The sequence below is a fragment of the Scyliorhinus canicula genome, chromosome 15, assembly GCF_902713615.1.
Source record: "Scyliorhinus canicula chromosome 15, sScyCan1.1, whole genome shotgun sequence".
Taxonomy (NCBI): domain Eukaryota; kingdom Metazoa; phylum Chordata; class Chondrichthyes; order Carcharhiniformes; family Scyliorhinidae; genus Scyliorhinus; species Scyliorhinus canicula.
In genome coordinates this window covers 27,940,264-27,955,593 of record NC_052160.1, presented here as the reverse complement: position 1 = coordinate 27,955,593, position 15,330 = coordinate 27,940,264, and the positions used below count along the sequence as shown (strand labels likewise).

At 52.9% G+C, this 15,330-nt stretch overlaps 1 protein-coding gene across 1 annotated transcript in view; it reads left to right on the top strand.

Annotated features, from left to right (window-relative positions):
• The first annotated feature begins 7,330 nt into the window (after positions 1–7,330).
• The window catches only part of coro7 (coronin 7), a 177,975-nt gene continuing 169,975 nt past the window's right edge, over positions 7,331–15,330 (top strand). The window contains exons 1-2 of the mRNA XM_038820896.1: positions 7,331–7,346; positions 7,560–7,696. Coding sequence (XP_038676824.1) covers positions 7,331–7,346; positions 7,560–7,696 — 153 coding nt within the window. The remainder of the gene's footprint in view (positions 7,347–7,559; positions 7,697–15,330) is intronic.

Here is a 15,330-nt window from a genome sequence, read left to right as displayed (position 1 = left end):
TTATCTCGAGAAAAGATTTTATTGGGCTACAGGGGAAAAGTCAAGAAGTGGAACTGAGTAGCTGCTGCAGGGAACGGACATAAAGACAATGTGCTGAATGGCCTCCGTCTGTGCTGTAACCAATCAGTGATTCTAGTATAGATACATTCAAGGATAAACACAAGAGAAAGACAGAAGGTGAAGGTTAGCCTGATAGTGTGATCAAGAAGAATGGAAGGAGGCATGTGCAGAACATAAACACCAACATAGATGAGGTGGGCCAAATGACCCATGTCTATGATGTAATTTCCATGTAAAGCTGCAGGCAGGGAATACAAACACTATACTACGTTTCACATCATTTGGATATGACTTCCAAGGAATTCATATGAATTATGCTCTGCCCCCCTCCACCTGCCACACAGTCTCTGACGCTCCCCTGACTCCTCTGCAGACTCACTCTTCCCCCTCACACACTCACCCCAACCCCCCTCACTTTCCACCAAGCCCTCACCCTTCCTCATACACCGACAAACTGTTTCGCCCCTCCTCCCAACATGCTCCCTCCCCCAACACACTTCCCCTCACACTCTTCTCCTTCCACAACTCTTTCCCTCACCCCCATAATCTTCCCTCACACTCCCCCTCCCCTAACCTCTCCCTCCACACTCCCCCACCCCTCATGCTGTCTCCTCAGCTCCCACACTTCCCGACCCAACACTTTCCCTCCCTCGCCCCCTCAGTCGCCCCCAACTCTCATTCTTCCCCACCCTTCCTCCTACCACCATCCATGCTGTCTCCCCACCCCCCACAGTTACTCTCCTCCATCTAAGAGCCCTTTTCGTCCACCCCCACACTCTCTGTTCTCCCACCCCAGAACTCTCTCTCCTTCCAACCACACCATCTCCACACATCTCACAATATTTCTGCCCCACCCTTTCCCTCCACCCAATCCTCGCGCTCTCCTTCCAACCACACCATCTCCACACACCTCTCACAATATTTCCGCCCCACTCTCTCCCCCCACCCAATCCTTGCTCTCTTCTCCCACATAATTAATAGAAAGCAAAGAGTGGGGATTAATGAGTGTTTCTCTGGTTGGCAATCAGTAGCTAGTGGTATCCCTCAGGGATCAGTATTGGGCCCACAATTGTTCACAATTTACATAGATGATTTGGAGTTGAGGACCAAGGGCAATTTTTCCAAGTTTGCAGATGACACTAAGATGAGTGGTAAAACAAAAAGTGCAGAGGATACTGGAAGTCTGCAGAGGGATTTGGATAGGTTAAGTGAATGGGCTAGGGTCTGGCAGATGGAATACAATGTTGACAAATGTGAGGTTCTAAATTTTGGTAGGAATAACAGAAAAACGGATTATTATTTAAATGGCAAAATATTAAAACATGCTGCTGCGCAGAGAGACCTGGGTGTGCTAGTGCATGAGTCGCAAAAAGTTGGTTTACAGGTGCAACAGGTGATTAAGAAGGCAAATGGAGTTTTGTCCTTCATTGCTAGAGGGATGGAGTTTAAGACTAGGGAGGTTATGCTGCAATTGTATAAGGTGTTAGTGAGGCCACACCTTGAGTATTGTGTTCAGTTTTGGTCTCCTTACTTGAGAAAGGACGTACTGGCACTGGAGGGTGTGCAGAGGAGATTCACTAGGTTAATCCCAGAGCTGAAGGGGTTGGAATACGAGGAGAGGTTGAGTAGACTGGGACTGTACTCGTTGGAATTTAGAAGGATGCGGGAGGATCTTATAAAAACGTATAAAATTATGAAGGGAATAGATAGGATAGATGGGGGCAGGTTGTTTCCACTGGCGGGTGAAAGCAGAACTAGGGAGCATAGCCTCAAAATAAGGGGAAGTAGATTAAGGACTGAGTTTAGGAGGAACTTCTTCACCCAAAGGGTTGTGAATCTATGGAATTCCTTGCCCAGTGAAGCAGTTGAGGCTCCTTCATCAAATGTTTTAAAGATAAAGGTGGATAATTTTTTGAAGAATAAAGGGATTAAGGGTTATGGTGTTCGGGTCGGAAAGTGGAGCTGAGTCCACAAAAGATCAGCCATGATCTCATTGAATGGCGGGGCAGGCTCGAGGGGCCAGATGGCCGACTCCTGCTCCAAATTCTTATGTTCTTATACTGTCTCTTTGTTTTTAATTGAGTGTACCCAATTCACTTTTTCCAATTAAGAGGCAATTTAGCGTGGCCAATCCACCTACCCTGCACATCTTTTGGATTGTGGGGGTGAAACCCACGCAAACACAGGGAGAATGTGCAAACACCACACGGGCAGTGACCCAGAGCCGGGATTGAACCTGGGACCTCGGTGCCGTGAGGCAACTGTGCTAACCACTGTGCCACCGTGCTGCCCTTCACGTACTGTCTCTACCCTCCCATACGCATCTCTCCACATTCTATCTCTGCCCCACTCCTCCCCCACACTCACTCTGTCCCCTTCATTCTCTCTCCCGCACACTGTCGCTTTCCACCCCCAAAATTCTCTCTCCCCACCCCCAACACACTCTTCCCCTCACAATCACTCTCGCTTCCCTTCACTATCTCTCTCCACCCCCCATATTCTCTCCATCCACCCGAACACTCTCCCCCAAAACCCCTCCCTCTCTACCTGTTCCCACCCTCTATCTCTCCCACCGCCATGCTATCTTTCCCACATACTCTCTCTCTGTAGCCCCTCACTCTAATCCTGCACCCTCTCACTCCCTCCCCCACGCCCTTTCTCTCCACCCCCAAACACGCTCACCCTCACAGTGAGTAGCACTTCTGCCTCACGGCGCCAAGGTCCCAGGTTCGATCCCGGCTCTGGGTCACTGTCCGTGTGGAGTTTGCACAATCTCTCCGTGTTTGCATGGGTTTCGCCCCCACAACCCAAAGATGTGCAGGCTAGGTGGATTGGCCGCGTTAAATTGCCTCTTAATTGGAAAAAGTGAATTGGGTACACTCAATGGAACATGCTATATTAATGTAAGCTGTATTCCTTTTTTTCTTTCTTTTTTTTTTCTCTTTTTAAATTTAGAGTACCCAATTATTTTATCCAATTAAGGGGCAATTTAGCGTGGCCAATCCACCTACCCTGCACATCTTTTGGGTTGTGGGGGCGAAACCCACGCAGACACGGGGAGAATGTGCAAACTCCACACAGACAGTGACCCAGGGCCGGGATTCGAACCCGGGTCCTCAGCGCCGTAGGCAGCAATGCTAACCACTGTGCCACCGTGCTGCCCCTTTTTTTCTTTCTTAACCATTTCCGACCGCTGTCCTCAGATTCTTTTGACTCATGCAAGTTAAAAATACTTCCCCTGTTGTTTAACTGCCGTCTTAACACAGGAAGAGTGAGGATTGTGGTTTGCAGAGCAGCTACAGGAGGACTCTTGGGGCTATTGCAGAATATTTGGTGTCCTCAGCAAACCTTAGCCTTGTGCATGACCCCCCCCCCCCCCCCCCTCCCCAACTCCCAGTTAACTTTCAAAAATTAATATTGTTAGGATACCGGACCGGACCCCAACATTTGTTAGGATACAGAGAAAAAACACGAAACAATTTTTTTTTTAATTTGTAAAACTGTGAGGAGAGGATACTTCACACCAGGAATGATGACTGACCAATAGAATCATAGAATCCCTACAGTACAGAATGAGGCCCATCGAGTCTATATCGACCGTCCAAAACAAGACCCTACCTAGGTCCACGCCCAACCCTATCCGCACCGAACCTCTATGGACACTAAGGGGCACCTTACCATGGCCAATCCACCTAACCTGCACGTCTTTGGACTGTAAAAGAAAACTGAAGCACCCAGAGGAATCCCATGCAGACACGGGGAGAAAGTGCAAACTGCACACAGTCACCCAATGCTGGAATTGAACCTGGGTCCCTGGTACTTTGAGGCAGCAGTGTTAACCACGTTGCCAAAACAAACTTTAATTAAAAATCTAAATTAATCACATTAACATCACCCATAAGAGTGGTGAATCTGTAGAATTCACTACCACAGAAAATAGTTGAGGATAAAACATTGTGTAATTTTCAGAAGGAATTAGATATAGCCTTTGGGGCTAAAAGAATCAAGGGATATGGGGTAAGGCGGGTTCAGGGTACTGAACTTGATGATCAGCCATGTTCATAATGAATGACAGAGAATGCTGAAAGGGCTGAATGGCCTCCTCTTGATTCTATTTTCTCTGTATGTATGTTTCTATGTACTCCCTGTATGTATTTTTTAATAAATTTAGTGTACCCAATTATTTTTTTTCCAATTAAGGGGAAATTGAGCTTGACCAAACCACCTACCCTGCACATCTTTGGGTTGTGGGGGTGAAACCCATGCAAGCACAGGGAGAATGTGCAAACCCCACATGGACAGTGACCCAGAATCAAACCTGGAACCTCGGCGCTGTGATGCAGCAAAGCTAACCACTGCACCACCGTGCTGCCCCACCTGTATGTATTTTAAAACAGTGTTTTTTTTAAATAACATTACTACCATTAATATGAAATATAATATATATAAATTTCCCCATTCACCACAATATTTTACATTAGTATGAATAAAAATTCTGTATTAAAATTACAGATTTATTCCAATTAAGGGGCAATTTAGCGTGGCCAATCCACGTACCCGGCACATCTTTGGGCTGTGAGGGCAAAACCCACGTGAAACCCACGCAGACACAGGAGAATGTGCAAACTCCACATGGACAGTGACCCAGAACCGGGATCGAACCGGGACCTTGGTGCCGTGAGGCAGCAGTGCTAGCCACTACGCCACCGGGCTGCAGAAAAGGAGAATATTAGGATACTGATTGTACATTCTCCTTTTCCTACACTTCACAGGGTTTGTGATAAAAGATGTACACATCATAATGTGTAATATGGTTCGCATGACGTAAGACAATGTGCTCCAGCAAGTTGTTAAATTATTGATGCACAATTTACACAAGTAATGATCATTACAAAAGTGTGGGTGAGATTAAATTATGCTATTTGATATTATTAACTGGTTTGTTGTTTTCAGAATAGCCATGTTGTTTGTTGTATTCTTTCCTGCAGTAGGCAGACTTTTATCTGATTACATAATGGATTTCCTCTTGCCTATCACCAGAGGCTGATAGCTTGAAGGGCACCACACCACACCAATCACTGCTGGCCAGCAGCCTCTCTCGCTCTAACCACATGCTATTGGTGTGTTGATTGGAAGGAATTCACAGGTTGATTCACAATCTGTTTGCCACGTTATGAACACCCCTTCCTTTGCTATTAAGCCCTGGGGTTAGATTCGGTTTCGGAGCTTCTTGCTCAGATGTGGGGACAGTACCTACTGTGCCACGTGCCACCAAATAGACATGTTGATGTACACATTTGTAAAAAGTCACACAAGCAGAATGAGGAAAATATGAAATTTTAGGAAAGACTGCAATTGAAACCTATACATAGGTTTAAAAAAAATAAATTTAGAGTATCCAATTATTTTTTTTTCCATTCTCCCCATGTTTGCGTGGGTTTCGCCCCCACAACCCAAAGTTGTGCGGGCTAGGTGATTGTACTGTGGCTAATCCACCTATTCTGCACATCTTGGGTTGTGGGGGTGAGACCAACGCAGACATGGGAAGAATTTGCAAACTCCACACGGGCAGTGACCCGGAGCTGGGATCACACCCAGGGCCTTGGTGCTGTGAGGCAGAAACCTATATATATGTTCGTGTTTGTGGATGTATATCACAGTAAACCTGCAGCTTTTGTTGCCACTGCTGAAGCCAGTTTGTTTACTGATGTAGTTTTATGAATAGTTCATTCAGTTTTTTTGGCACCCCCCCCAAATTTTGTTTCTCGAGGCAACTGTCTAGTATGCCTGGTGCATCGGTCTTGACAGGACCAATAGATTGAGACCTTCGTCCTTGGAGAATCATCTGTGCTTTCCTGGATGGAATAATGAAGCAGTAGTTGCTGCTCCAACATCTGCACAAATGTCTTTGGAAACTGTAAAACACAACGGTGTCAGTGGCCACAGCAGGTAGCTTCCACAAGAGGTTTCATTATGAATATAGTTTTACTCGGCTACATAGCCTGCTGCTATGAAAGCTGACTGAAAGAAGGGTCTCATTTGTAATTGAGACCACCTTGATGGTAGTTTTTATAGCTTTTACTGTTGGCCAAAGGTATCTGGAAAGGGCAACCAGCAGAGGGGCCACTGTAGAAACCTTTCCACTCTTACTTCAGAGTCAAACGATTCAAACCTTACTCCAGAAGTGTAAGCTCATAATCCAACTTGGCATTAAGTGAATGCTGTACTATCAGAGGTACCTAGCAGAGGGTTCAGAGTTGAATTAAGTCTGACCATGCAGTTAGGCATTTTACAATATTAAAGGCAATATATAAATGCAAATAATAGTTGACATACAGACCTTTACAGGCAAGAGTTAAAAGCGCAGTGTGAATGTGTTTTTAGGTCATGCCTGTAGTCCCAGACCCCACTAATTGGTTCCCAGACTCCACTCATTCGGTTACAAACTCCCCATTTATAGGCTCCTCGTCATTTCCAGCTCTTGCCCATTCTCTCCAAGATGCTCCCATTCCTTTCCCATGTCCCCTCTTGCACACCCTCAGGCTCCTCCCATTTACTGTCAGTCCTGACCCATTTTCCTAGGGGGTCCACTTGCTCACTGCTCCCATTTGCTCCATTGCGTGCAGTAGTCTGAGCTACATTGTGCCACTGCCTTAAGGTTGAACAAGTTGTGACTATACCTAGTGGAATTTAGAAAAATGAGAGATCTTATTGAAATTTAAAAGATCCCGAGGTAAATTGATAGGGTAGATCCTGGGAAAATATGTCCACTTGTGGGTGAGACGAGAAGAGGAGGCACAGTTTAAGAATAAAGGGTCTCACTTTTTAAATGGAGATGAGGAGATGTATTTCCTCTCAGAGAATTGTTAGTCTGTGGAATTTTCTTACCAGAAATCTGTGGGAGCTGAGGCGTTGAATTTATTCAAGGCTAAATTGGTTAGCTTTTTGACAGGCAAAGGAATTGAGGGTCACGATGGGTGGAAGGGAGCAGCATGGTGGCACAGTGGGTGAGCCCTACTGCCTAATGGCACTGAGGTCCCAGGTTCGATCCCGGCCCTGGGTCACTGTCCTTGTGGAGTTTGCACATTCTCCCCGTGTTTGCATGGGTTTCACCCCCACAACCCAAAAGATGTGCAGGATAGGTGGATTGACCGTACTAAATTGCCCTAATTGGAAAAAGTGAATTGGGTACTCTAAATATTAAGAAAAAAAAATGGTGGGTGGGGTGTCAGAAAAGTGGAGTTGAAACCACAACCAGATCGACTTGACCATGGTCTTACTGAATGGTAGAGCAGGCTCGAAGGGCCGAATGGCCTCGGCCTGCTCGTGGGCCGCTTGTTCTCTGACATGACAGCCACCGGAAATAGGCGGGGCCTCGTTGGTGGGTGGGGCTTGCTAGTGGTAGGCGGAGCTTCAGCTTGAAGGTGGGCGAGTCCACCGGACCGGGGAGGGGGGGTCGAGGCGTTGCCTTGATTTCCCCTCCCCCAGGCCGCGGTAAGGAGGCGGGCCGAGGCTGTTCCAGTCGCTCACGGCAGGTGGAGCAATCGCTGGTCGAGTGTTTGGCAGAGCGGGAGCAAATGAACCGCTTCCGAGCTCGAAATTCAGGAATACGGCGCCGCGGCTCCCGGGGAGGGCGGTGAGTACCGGGGGTCCTGAAGGAACAGCTGGAAGGAGGGAGTGGTCCGGTCCTCGCCCTCAAATCCTGGGCTCGGGGCCCGCTGCCTCCCTTCCCCCTTCCCCGGGGCCCCGCTGCCTTCCCCCCCTCCCAGTGCCCTGACCCCCCCCCTCCCCGGGCCCTGCGCCCCTCTTCCCCGGGGCCCTGCACCCCCCCCCCTCTCCCCGGGGCCCTGCAACCCCCCCCCCTCTCCCCGGGGCCTGCACCCCCCCCCCCTCGTCCCCGGGGCCCCTGCACCCCCCCGGCCCTTCGCCCCCCCGCCCCGGGCCCTGCACCCCCCCCCCCTCCCCGGGGCCCTGCACCCCCCCCCCCCTCCCCTGGGGCCCTGCAACCCCCCCCCCCTTCCCCGGGGCCCTGCAACCCCCCCCCCCTTCCCCGGGGCCCTGCAACCCCCCCCCCTCAGTCCCGGGGCCCTGCAACCCCCCCCCCCCTCCCCGGGGCCCTGCACCCCCCCCCTCCCCGGGGCCCTGCAAACCCCCCCCCCCCCTCCCCGGGCCCTGCAACCCCCCCCCCTCCTCCCCGGGGTCCCTTCAAGCCCCCCCCCCCTCCCCGGGCCCTGCACCCCCCCCCCCCCCGGGGCCCTGCAACCCCCCCCCCTCCCCGGGTACCCTGCACCAACCCCCCCCCCCCCTCCCCGGGGCCCTGATCTGCAAACCCCCCCCCTCCCCGGCCCTGCCCTGCAACCCCCCCCCCCCCTCAGCGGGGCCCTGCCCTGCAACCCCCCCCCTCAGCGGGGCCCTGCCCTGCAACCCCCCCCTCAGCGGGGCCCTGCCCTGCAACCCCCCCCCCTCAGCGGGGCCCTGCACTCCCCCCCCCCCCCCCCCTCACCGGGGCCCTGCCCTGCAACCCTCCCCCGGAGCCCTGCCCTGCAAACCCCCCCCCCCCCCCCATGAGCCCTGCCCTAACAACCCCCCCCCCCCCGAGCCCTGCCCTGCAAACCCCCACCCCCCCTGCAAACCCCCCCCCCCCTGCAAAACCCCCCCCCCCCCCCCCTGCAAACCCCCCCCCCCCCCCCTCCCGGAGCCCTGCCCTATAAACCCTCCCGGAGCCCTGCCCTGCAACAACCCCCCCCCGCCCTGCCCTGCAACAACCCCTCCCGGAGCCCTGCCCTGCAACCCCCACCTCCCCTGCAACCCCCCCCCCCCCCCCCTCCCGGAGCCCTGCCCTACAAACCCTCCCGGAGCCCTGCCCTGCAACAACCCCCCCCCCCCCCCCCCGCCCTGCCCTGCAACAACCCCTCCCGGGGACCTGCCCTGCAACAACCCACCCCCCCCCCCCCCGACCTGCCCTGCAAACAACACCCCCCCCCCCCCGACCTGCCCTGCAACAACACCCCCCCCCCCCCCGGGACCTGCCCTGCAACAACCCCCTCACCCCCCCCCCCCCCCCCCCCGACCTGCCCTGAAAACCCTCTCTCTTTCCCCCCCCCCCCAGCCCTGCCCTGCCCTGCAAACCCCCCCCCCTGCCCTGCAAACCCCCCCCCTGCCCTGCAAACCCCCCCCCTGCCCTGCAAACCCCCCCCCCCCTGCAAACCCCCCCCCCCCCCCCCCCGGCCCTGCAAAACCCCCCCCCGCCCGGCCCTGCAAACCCCCCCCCCGCCCGGCCCTGCAAACCCCCCCCCCGGACCCTGCCCTGCAAACCCCCCCCCCGGCCCTGCCCTGCAAAACCCCCCCCCCCCCCCCCGGCCCTGCCCTGCAAAACCCCCCCCCCCAACCCCCCCCCACCCTGCCCTGCCAACCCTGCCCCCCCTACCCTGCCCTGCCCTGCAAACCACCCCCCCCCCCCCCGGCGCGGAAGCCACCGTTTCCTGTGAGGAAGTTGCAGTGAAGAGTGAGGGAGGTTGGTCTAGATTTGCCTCTGCCTCCCGGGCTTCGGCTCCTCAGCTCCAATCCTGTTCCAGGTTGGAGGGCACTCCAGCCTCCTCACACTTGCATATTTGTAGCGCCTTTTTCATCCTCGGGACACCCCAACGCGCTTGGACAGTGATAATGCCCTTTTAAATTGTGGTCACTGTTACAATGTAAGGAATGAGGCGGTCAATTGGTGTAGGATAAGATCAAGCAGTGCGATAATTTGTTTTGAAATTTTTAAATTCTTTTTCACAATTTTTTCTCTCGAATTTACACCCACCAACAACAAACAATAACCTAGAACAAATATCTCAAAACCCATAACAATAACAATGATCCCATCCTCCCACCATGCCCCAGATATCAGCCCTCATGTTAACATAAACAAATGACAAAAAAGGAATCGGTGATAACCCATAGCAATCTTTAACATGCATATTCCCCCCCCCCCCCCCCCCCCCAACTAATGTTCAATGTTATCCAGTTCATGAAAGTGCATAATAAATAGTGCCCATGACTTGTAGAACCCCTCCGAGCTTCCCCTCAGTTCGAACTTAACCTTCTCAAGGGTCAAGTATTCCAACAGGTCCCCCTGCCACGCCAGGGCACAAGGTGGAGAGGCTGCTCTCCATCCCAGCAGGATCTGCCTTCGGGCGATCAACGAGGCGAAGGCTATGGTATCTGCCTCCCCACCCGTTTCCAACCCTGGCTGGTCTGACACCCCGAATATGGCCTCCCGAGGACCCGGGTCCAGTTTCACATGCACCACCTTAGAAATTACCCTAAACACCTCCTTCCAGTACTCGCCAAGCTTTGGACAGGACCAAAACATGAACGTGATTAGCGGGCCCCCCGCAACGTTGACATACATCTTCTACCCCTTCAAAGAATCGGCTCATTCTCGCCCTCGTGATGTGTGCCCTGTATACCACCTTCAGCTGTATGAGCCCCAACCTCGCACACGATGTGGAGGCATTCACTCTCCGGAGCACCTCACACCAGACCCCCCCCTCTATAATCTCTCCCAACTCTTCCTCCCACTTTGCTTTGATCCCCTCCAGTGGTGCCTTACCCTTTTCCAACATAGCTCCGTATACCGCTGACACTGTCCCCATCTCCAGTCCCCTTGCCGCCAGCACCACCTCCAACAACGTGGAGGCCGGTTCCTCCGGGAAGCTCTGTATCTCCTTCCTGGCAAAGTCCCGAACCTGCATATATCCAAATACTTCTCCCTGCTCCAGCCCATACTTTGCTTCCAGCTCCCTCAATCCTGCAAATCGATCCCAAAGAAACAAATCTTTTAGGATCTTAATCCCCTTTTCTTCCCATTTCGGAAACCTTCCGTCCAACCTCCCTGGCTCAAATCTGTGGTTCTCCCGAATCGGCATTTCCCGTGACCCTGCCCCCAACCCGAAGTGTTGGCAAAACTGCCTCCAGAATTTCAATGAAGCTATTATTACCGGACTCCCTGAGTATTTCCCCGGAGCTATCGGGAGCGGTGCTGTTGCTAGTGCTTTCAGCCCTGGCCCTCTGCACGAACTCTCTTCCATTCTGACCCACTGGGAATCAACCCCTCTGACCCAGCTCCGCACCTTCTCCACATTCGCTGCCCAGTAGTAGTAAATCGGGTTCAGGAGACCCAAACCCCCTGCCTGCCTTCCCCTCTGTAGCAGCACCTTCCTCACTCTGGCCACCTTCCCATCCCATATAAACGAGGTAATCCTTCCCTCAATCTCCCTGAAAAAAGACTTTGGCAGGAAAATCGGTAGGCATTGAAAAATAAACAGAAATCGCAGCAACACATTCATTTTAGCCACCTGCACCCGACCTGCTAGTGACAGAGGGAGACCATCCCACTTTGCCAGGTCGGCTTTCACTCTCCCCACCAAACTAGTGATGTTGTATCTGCGAAGCCTTCCCCACTCCCGGGCAACCTGCACCCCCAAATACCTAAAGTGGGTCCCTGCCCTACGGAATGGCAGCCCCCCCCCCCCACACTCCTGCCCCCACCCCCACCCCCGGCCGAGACAACACAAAATACTCACTCTTGTCCAAGTTCAGCTTGTACCCCGAGAAAGACCCAAATACCTGCAGTACTCCAATATTCCTCCTATCGACGCACTCGGTTCCGACACATACAGCAGCAAGTCGTCGGCATATAAGGACATCCTATGCTCTATCCCCCCCCCCACTATTCCTTTCCATGCTCCCGAACTTCTTAATGTGATGGCCAACGGCTCAATCGTAAGCGCAAACAGCAGGGGGGGACATAGGACATCCCTGCCTCGTCCCACGTGGAGAGAAAGGTATCTCAAACTGATATTGTTTGTGCGGACACTCGCCTTCTGCTCCTTATATAATAGCTTTGCCCAGTTTGCAAATCTTGGTTCAATCCCAAACCGCTCCAGCACTGCCATCAGGTACCCCCATTCTACCCGGTCAAATGCCTTCTCGGCGTCCAATTCCACAACCACCTCTGTTTCCTTCCCTTCCGCCGGTGCCATAACGACGGTCAAAACCCTCCTAATGTTTGAACACAGCTGCTCCCTTTCACGAACCCTGTCTGATCCTCACCTATCACCTTCGGGAGGCACTCCTCCAGCCTACCCGCCAGTACCTTCGCCAATACCTTTGCGTCCACATTCAGAAGTGATATGGGCTGATACGGCCCACACTCCGTCGGATCCCTATCCTTTTTAAGCAACAGTGAAATCAATGCCTGCCCCAAGGTTTGTGGCAGCACTCCCTTCCCACAGTAGCATTGTGACTAGCACAATTGCTTCACAGCTCCAGGGTCCCAGGTTCGATTCCGGCTTGGGTCACTATCTGTGCTGAGTCTGCACATCCTCCCCGTGTGTGCGTGGGTTTCCTCCGGGTGCTCCGGTTTCCTCCCATAGTCCATAGATGTGCAGGTTAGGTGGATTGGCCATGATAAATTGCCCTTAGTGTTTAAAATTGCCCTTAGTGTTGGGTGGGGTTACTGGGTTATGGGGATAGGGTGGAGGTGTTAACCTTGGGTGGGATGCTCTTTCCAAGAGCCGGTGGATTCTGCACTGTAGATTCTATGATATTATCGCCTCTTCAAACATCTCCACCATCAGGGGTGCCAATTTATCCTTAAATTTTTTACAATATTCCACCAGAAACCCATCCGGCCCTGCCACCTTCCCCGACTGCATCCTTCCAATTGCATCTTTTATCTCCTGCTCCACTATTGCTCCTTCTAATGTAGCCCTGTCCCCCACCCCTAGCCTCGGGTACTCCAACCCATCTAGAAATTCCTGCATCTCACAGTCTCCCCTGGGTGGCTCTGACCTGTACAACCTCTCGTAAAATTCCTCAAAAACCTTGTTGATCAGCTCTGGAGCCACCACCAACTTCCCGGCCCTATTCCTTACCCGAAGAATTTCCCTTGCTGCTGCCTCCCTCTGGAGCTGACCCGTGAACATACGCTCCGCCTAGTCTCCATGTTCATAAACTGCACCCCTCGCTCGTCTCAGTTGGCGCACAGCCTTCCTGGTGGATAGTTGGTCGAAGCTCGCCTGTAGTTCCTTCCTCTTTTCCAGCTTCGCTGGGTCCCCATTCTCTGCATAACTCCTATCTGCCTCCAACATCTCATCTATTACCCTCTGCCGCTCCAACCTCTCCTCTTTGTCGACCATGGCCTAAAACGATATTATCTCACCCCTCACCATCACCTTTAGAGCCTCCCAGACGACTGCCTTCGACACCTCATCCGTACAGTTGAATCTTACATATTCCTTAATTACCGTTTCAATTTTCTCACAGAATACTTGGTTCCCCAAAAGCCCCACATCCAGTTTCCACCTCAGCCTCTGCGCTACCCCCTTCTCCAGCACCATATCCATCCAATGTGGCGCGTGAACTGACACAGCAATTGCAGAGTATTCTGCCCCTTTGACTCCAGCCAGTAAAGCCTTTCCCACCACAAAAAAGTCAATCCGCGAGTATATCCTATGGACTGCTGAGAAAAACGAGTACTCCCGTTCCCTTGGTGCAGGAACCTCCAAGGGTCCACCCCTCCAATTTCCACCATTAGCCCAGCCAGCCCCCCCCCCCCGGATGGGACCAGCGAGCACGGCCATGATCTGTCCAACCTTGGCTCTTGCACTAGTTCCAGTCCCCCCCCCTCCCCCACAATCAGCTCGTGTGTGTCCAAGTCGGGAATGGCCCCAAACACCTTCCTCGCAAATCCCACATCGTCCCAGTTGGGACCATATGCACTTACCAGCGCCACTAATCTCCCCTCCAGCGCCCCTGACGCAATTGCGTATCTCCCTCCCTGATCTGCCACCTCCATCTGGAGGCGTACCCTTTTGCTGACCAACACCGCTACCCCTAGAGCCCTTCCATCAAATCCAGAGTGAAACACGTGGCTAACCCAACCCTTTTTAAGTCTCACCTGGTCCTTCACCCTCAAGTGAGTCTCCTGCAGCATTGCCACATCGGCTTTCAGACTTTTAAGATGCGCGAGCACCCTTGATCTCTTGACTGGACCTCCTAGCCCTCTCACGTTCCACGTGCCTATCCTTACTGGGGGTCTCTCTCTCTCTCTCTCTCTTTCCCCCCCCCCCCCCCCCCCCCCCCCCCCCCACCTTTCTTATCCACCATCATCATACCCCAGGGCCCTGCCCCATAAGCCTGACCCACCCCTGTCCATTGTTAACATCGAACCCCTTCCCCCCCCCTCCCGAGAACCCCCCCTACATTTCCCCCTGAAACAACATCCCCCAGCATCCCTCCCCCCGCTCTCCTCGTAGGCCCATTGAAGCCTGCTCAATGTCCGCAGCTCTCCCCTCGCCTCTGTTCACTAGTTGACTTTAGCCAGCTAGTGCGGGTGGTCCCCCCCCCGGCAAGACATATCATCCCCTTCCACCCAGTCCCAGAGAAAGAAACATGAACAAACCCAACAATCCAACCCGTACAATTCACTAACATAACATTTAACCGTCGCAACACAGAACGCCGATCAACCCACCATTAACTCGAACTCTATAACAATGCAAAGAGAAGTAAATTATAATACAAATATAACATTTATACATTTTCCAGCTGTTCAAACACAGTCCACAGTCTCTTTTCCAGTTCCGCCCTTCATGTCTGTCCCAAGCCTTCTGCCTTCACGAACGCCTCAGCCGCATCCGCTCTCTCAAAATAAAAGTCTTTGCCGTTATACGTTACCCTCAACTTCGCTGAGTACACCATACCAAATCGTACCCCCTTCTTGTACAGTGTCGCCTTCACTCGCCCAAATGTCGCTCGTCTTTTTGCCAACTCCACCGTCAAGTCCTGGTAGATCCGGACCATAATACCATCCCATAGTATCTCCCGCTTCTGCTTCGCCCAGTTTAACACCATCTCCTTCATGCAAAACTTATGAAAGCAAATAATTACTGCCCTTGGCGGCTCGTTCACTTTGGGCTTCGGCCTTAATGACCGATGGGCTCGGTCTAGCTCGTACCGTGAGGGGTTCCCGCCCTCCCCCATCAGCTCCGCCAACTTCTTAGCGAAAGGGCAGCACGGTGGCACAGTGGTTAGCATTGCTCCCTACGGCGCTGAGGACCCGGTTTCCAATCCCGGCCCTGGGTCACTGTCTGTGTGGAGTTTGCACATTCTCCCCGTGTCTGCGTGGGTTTCACCCCCACAACCCAAAGATGTGCAGGATAGGCAGATTGGCCACGCTAAATTGCCCCTTAATTGGAAAAAATAATTGGGTACTCTAAA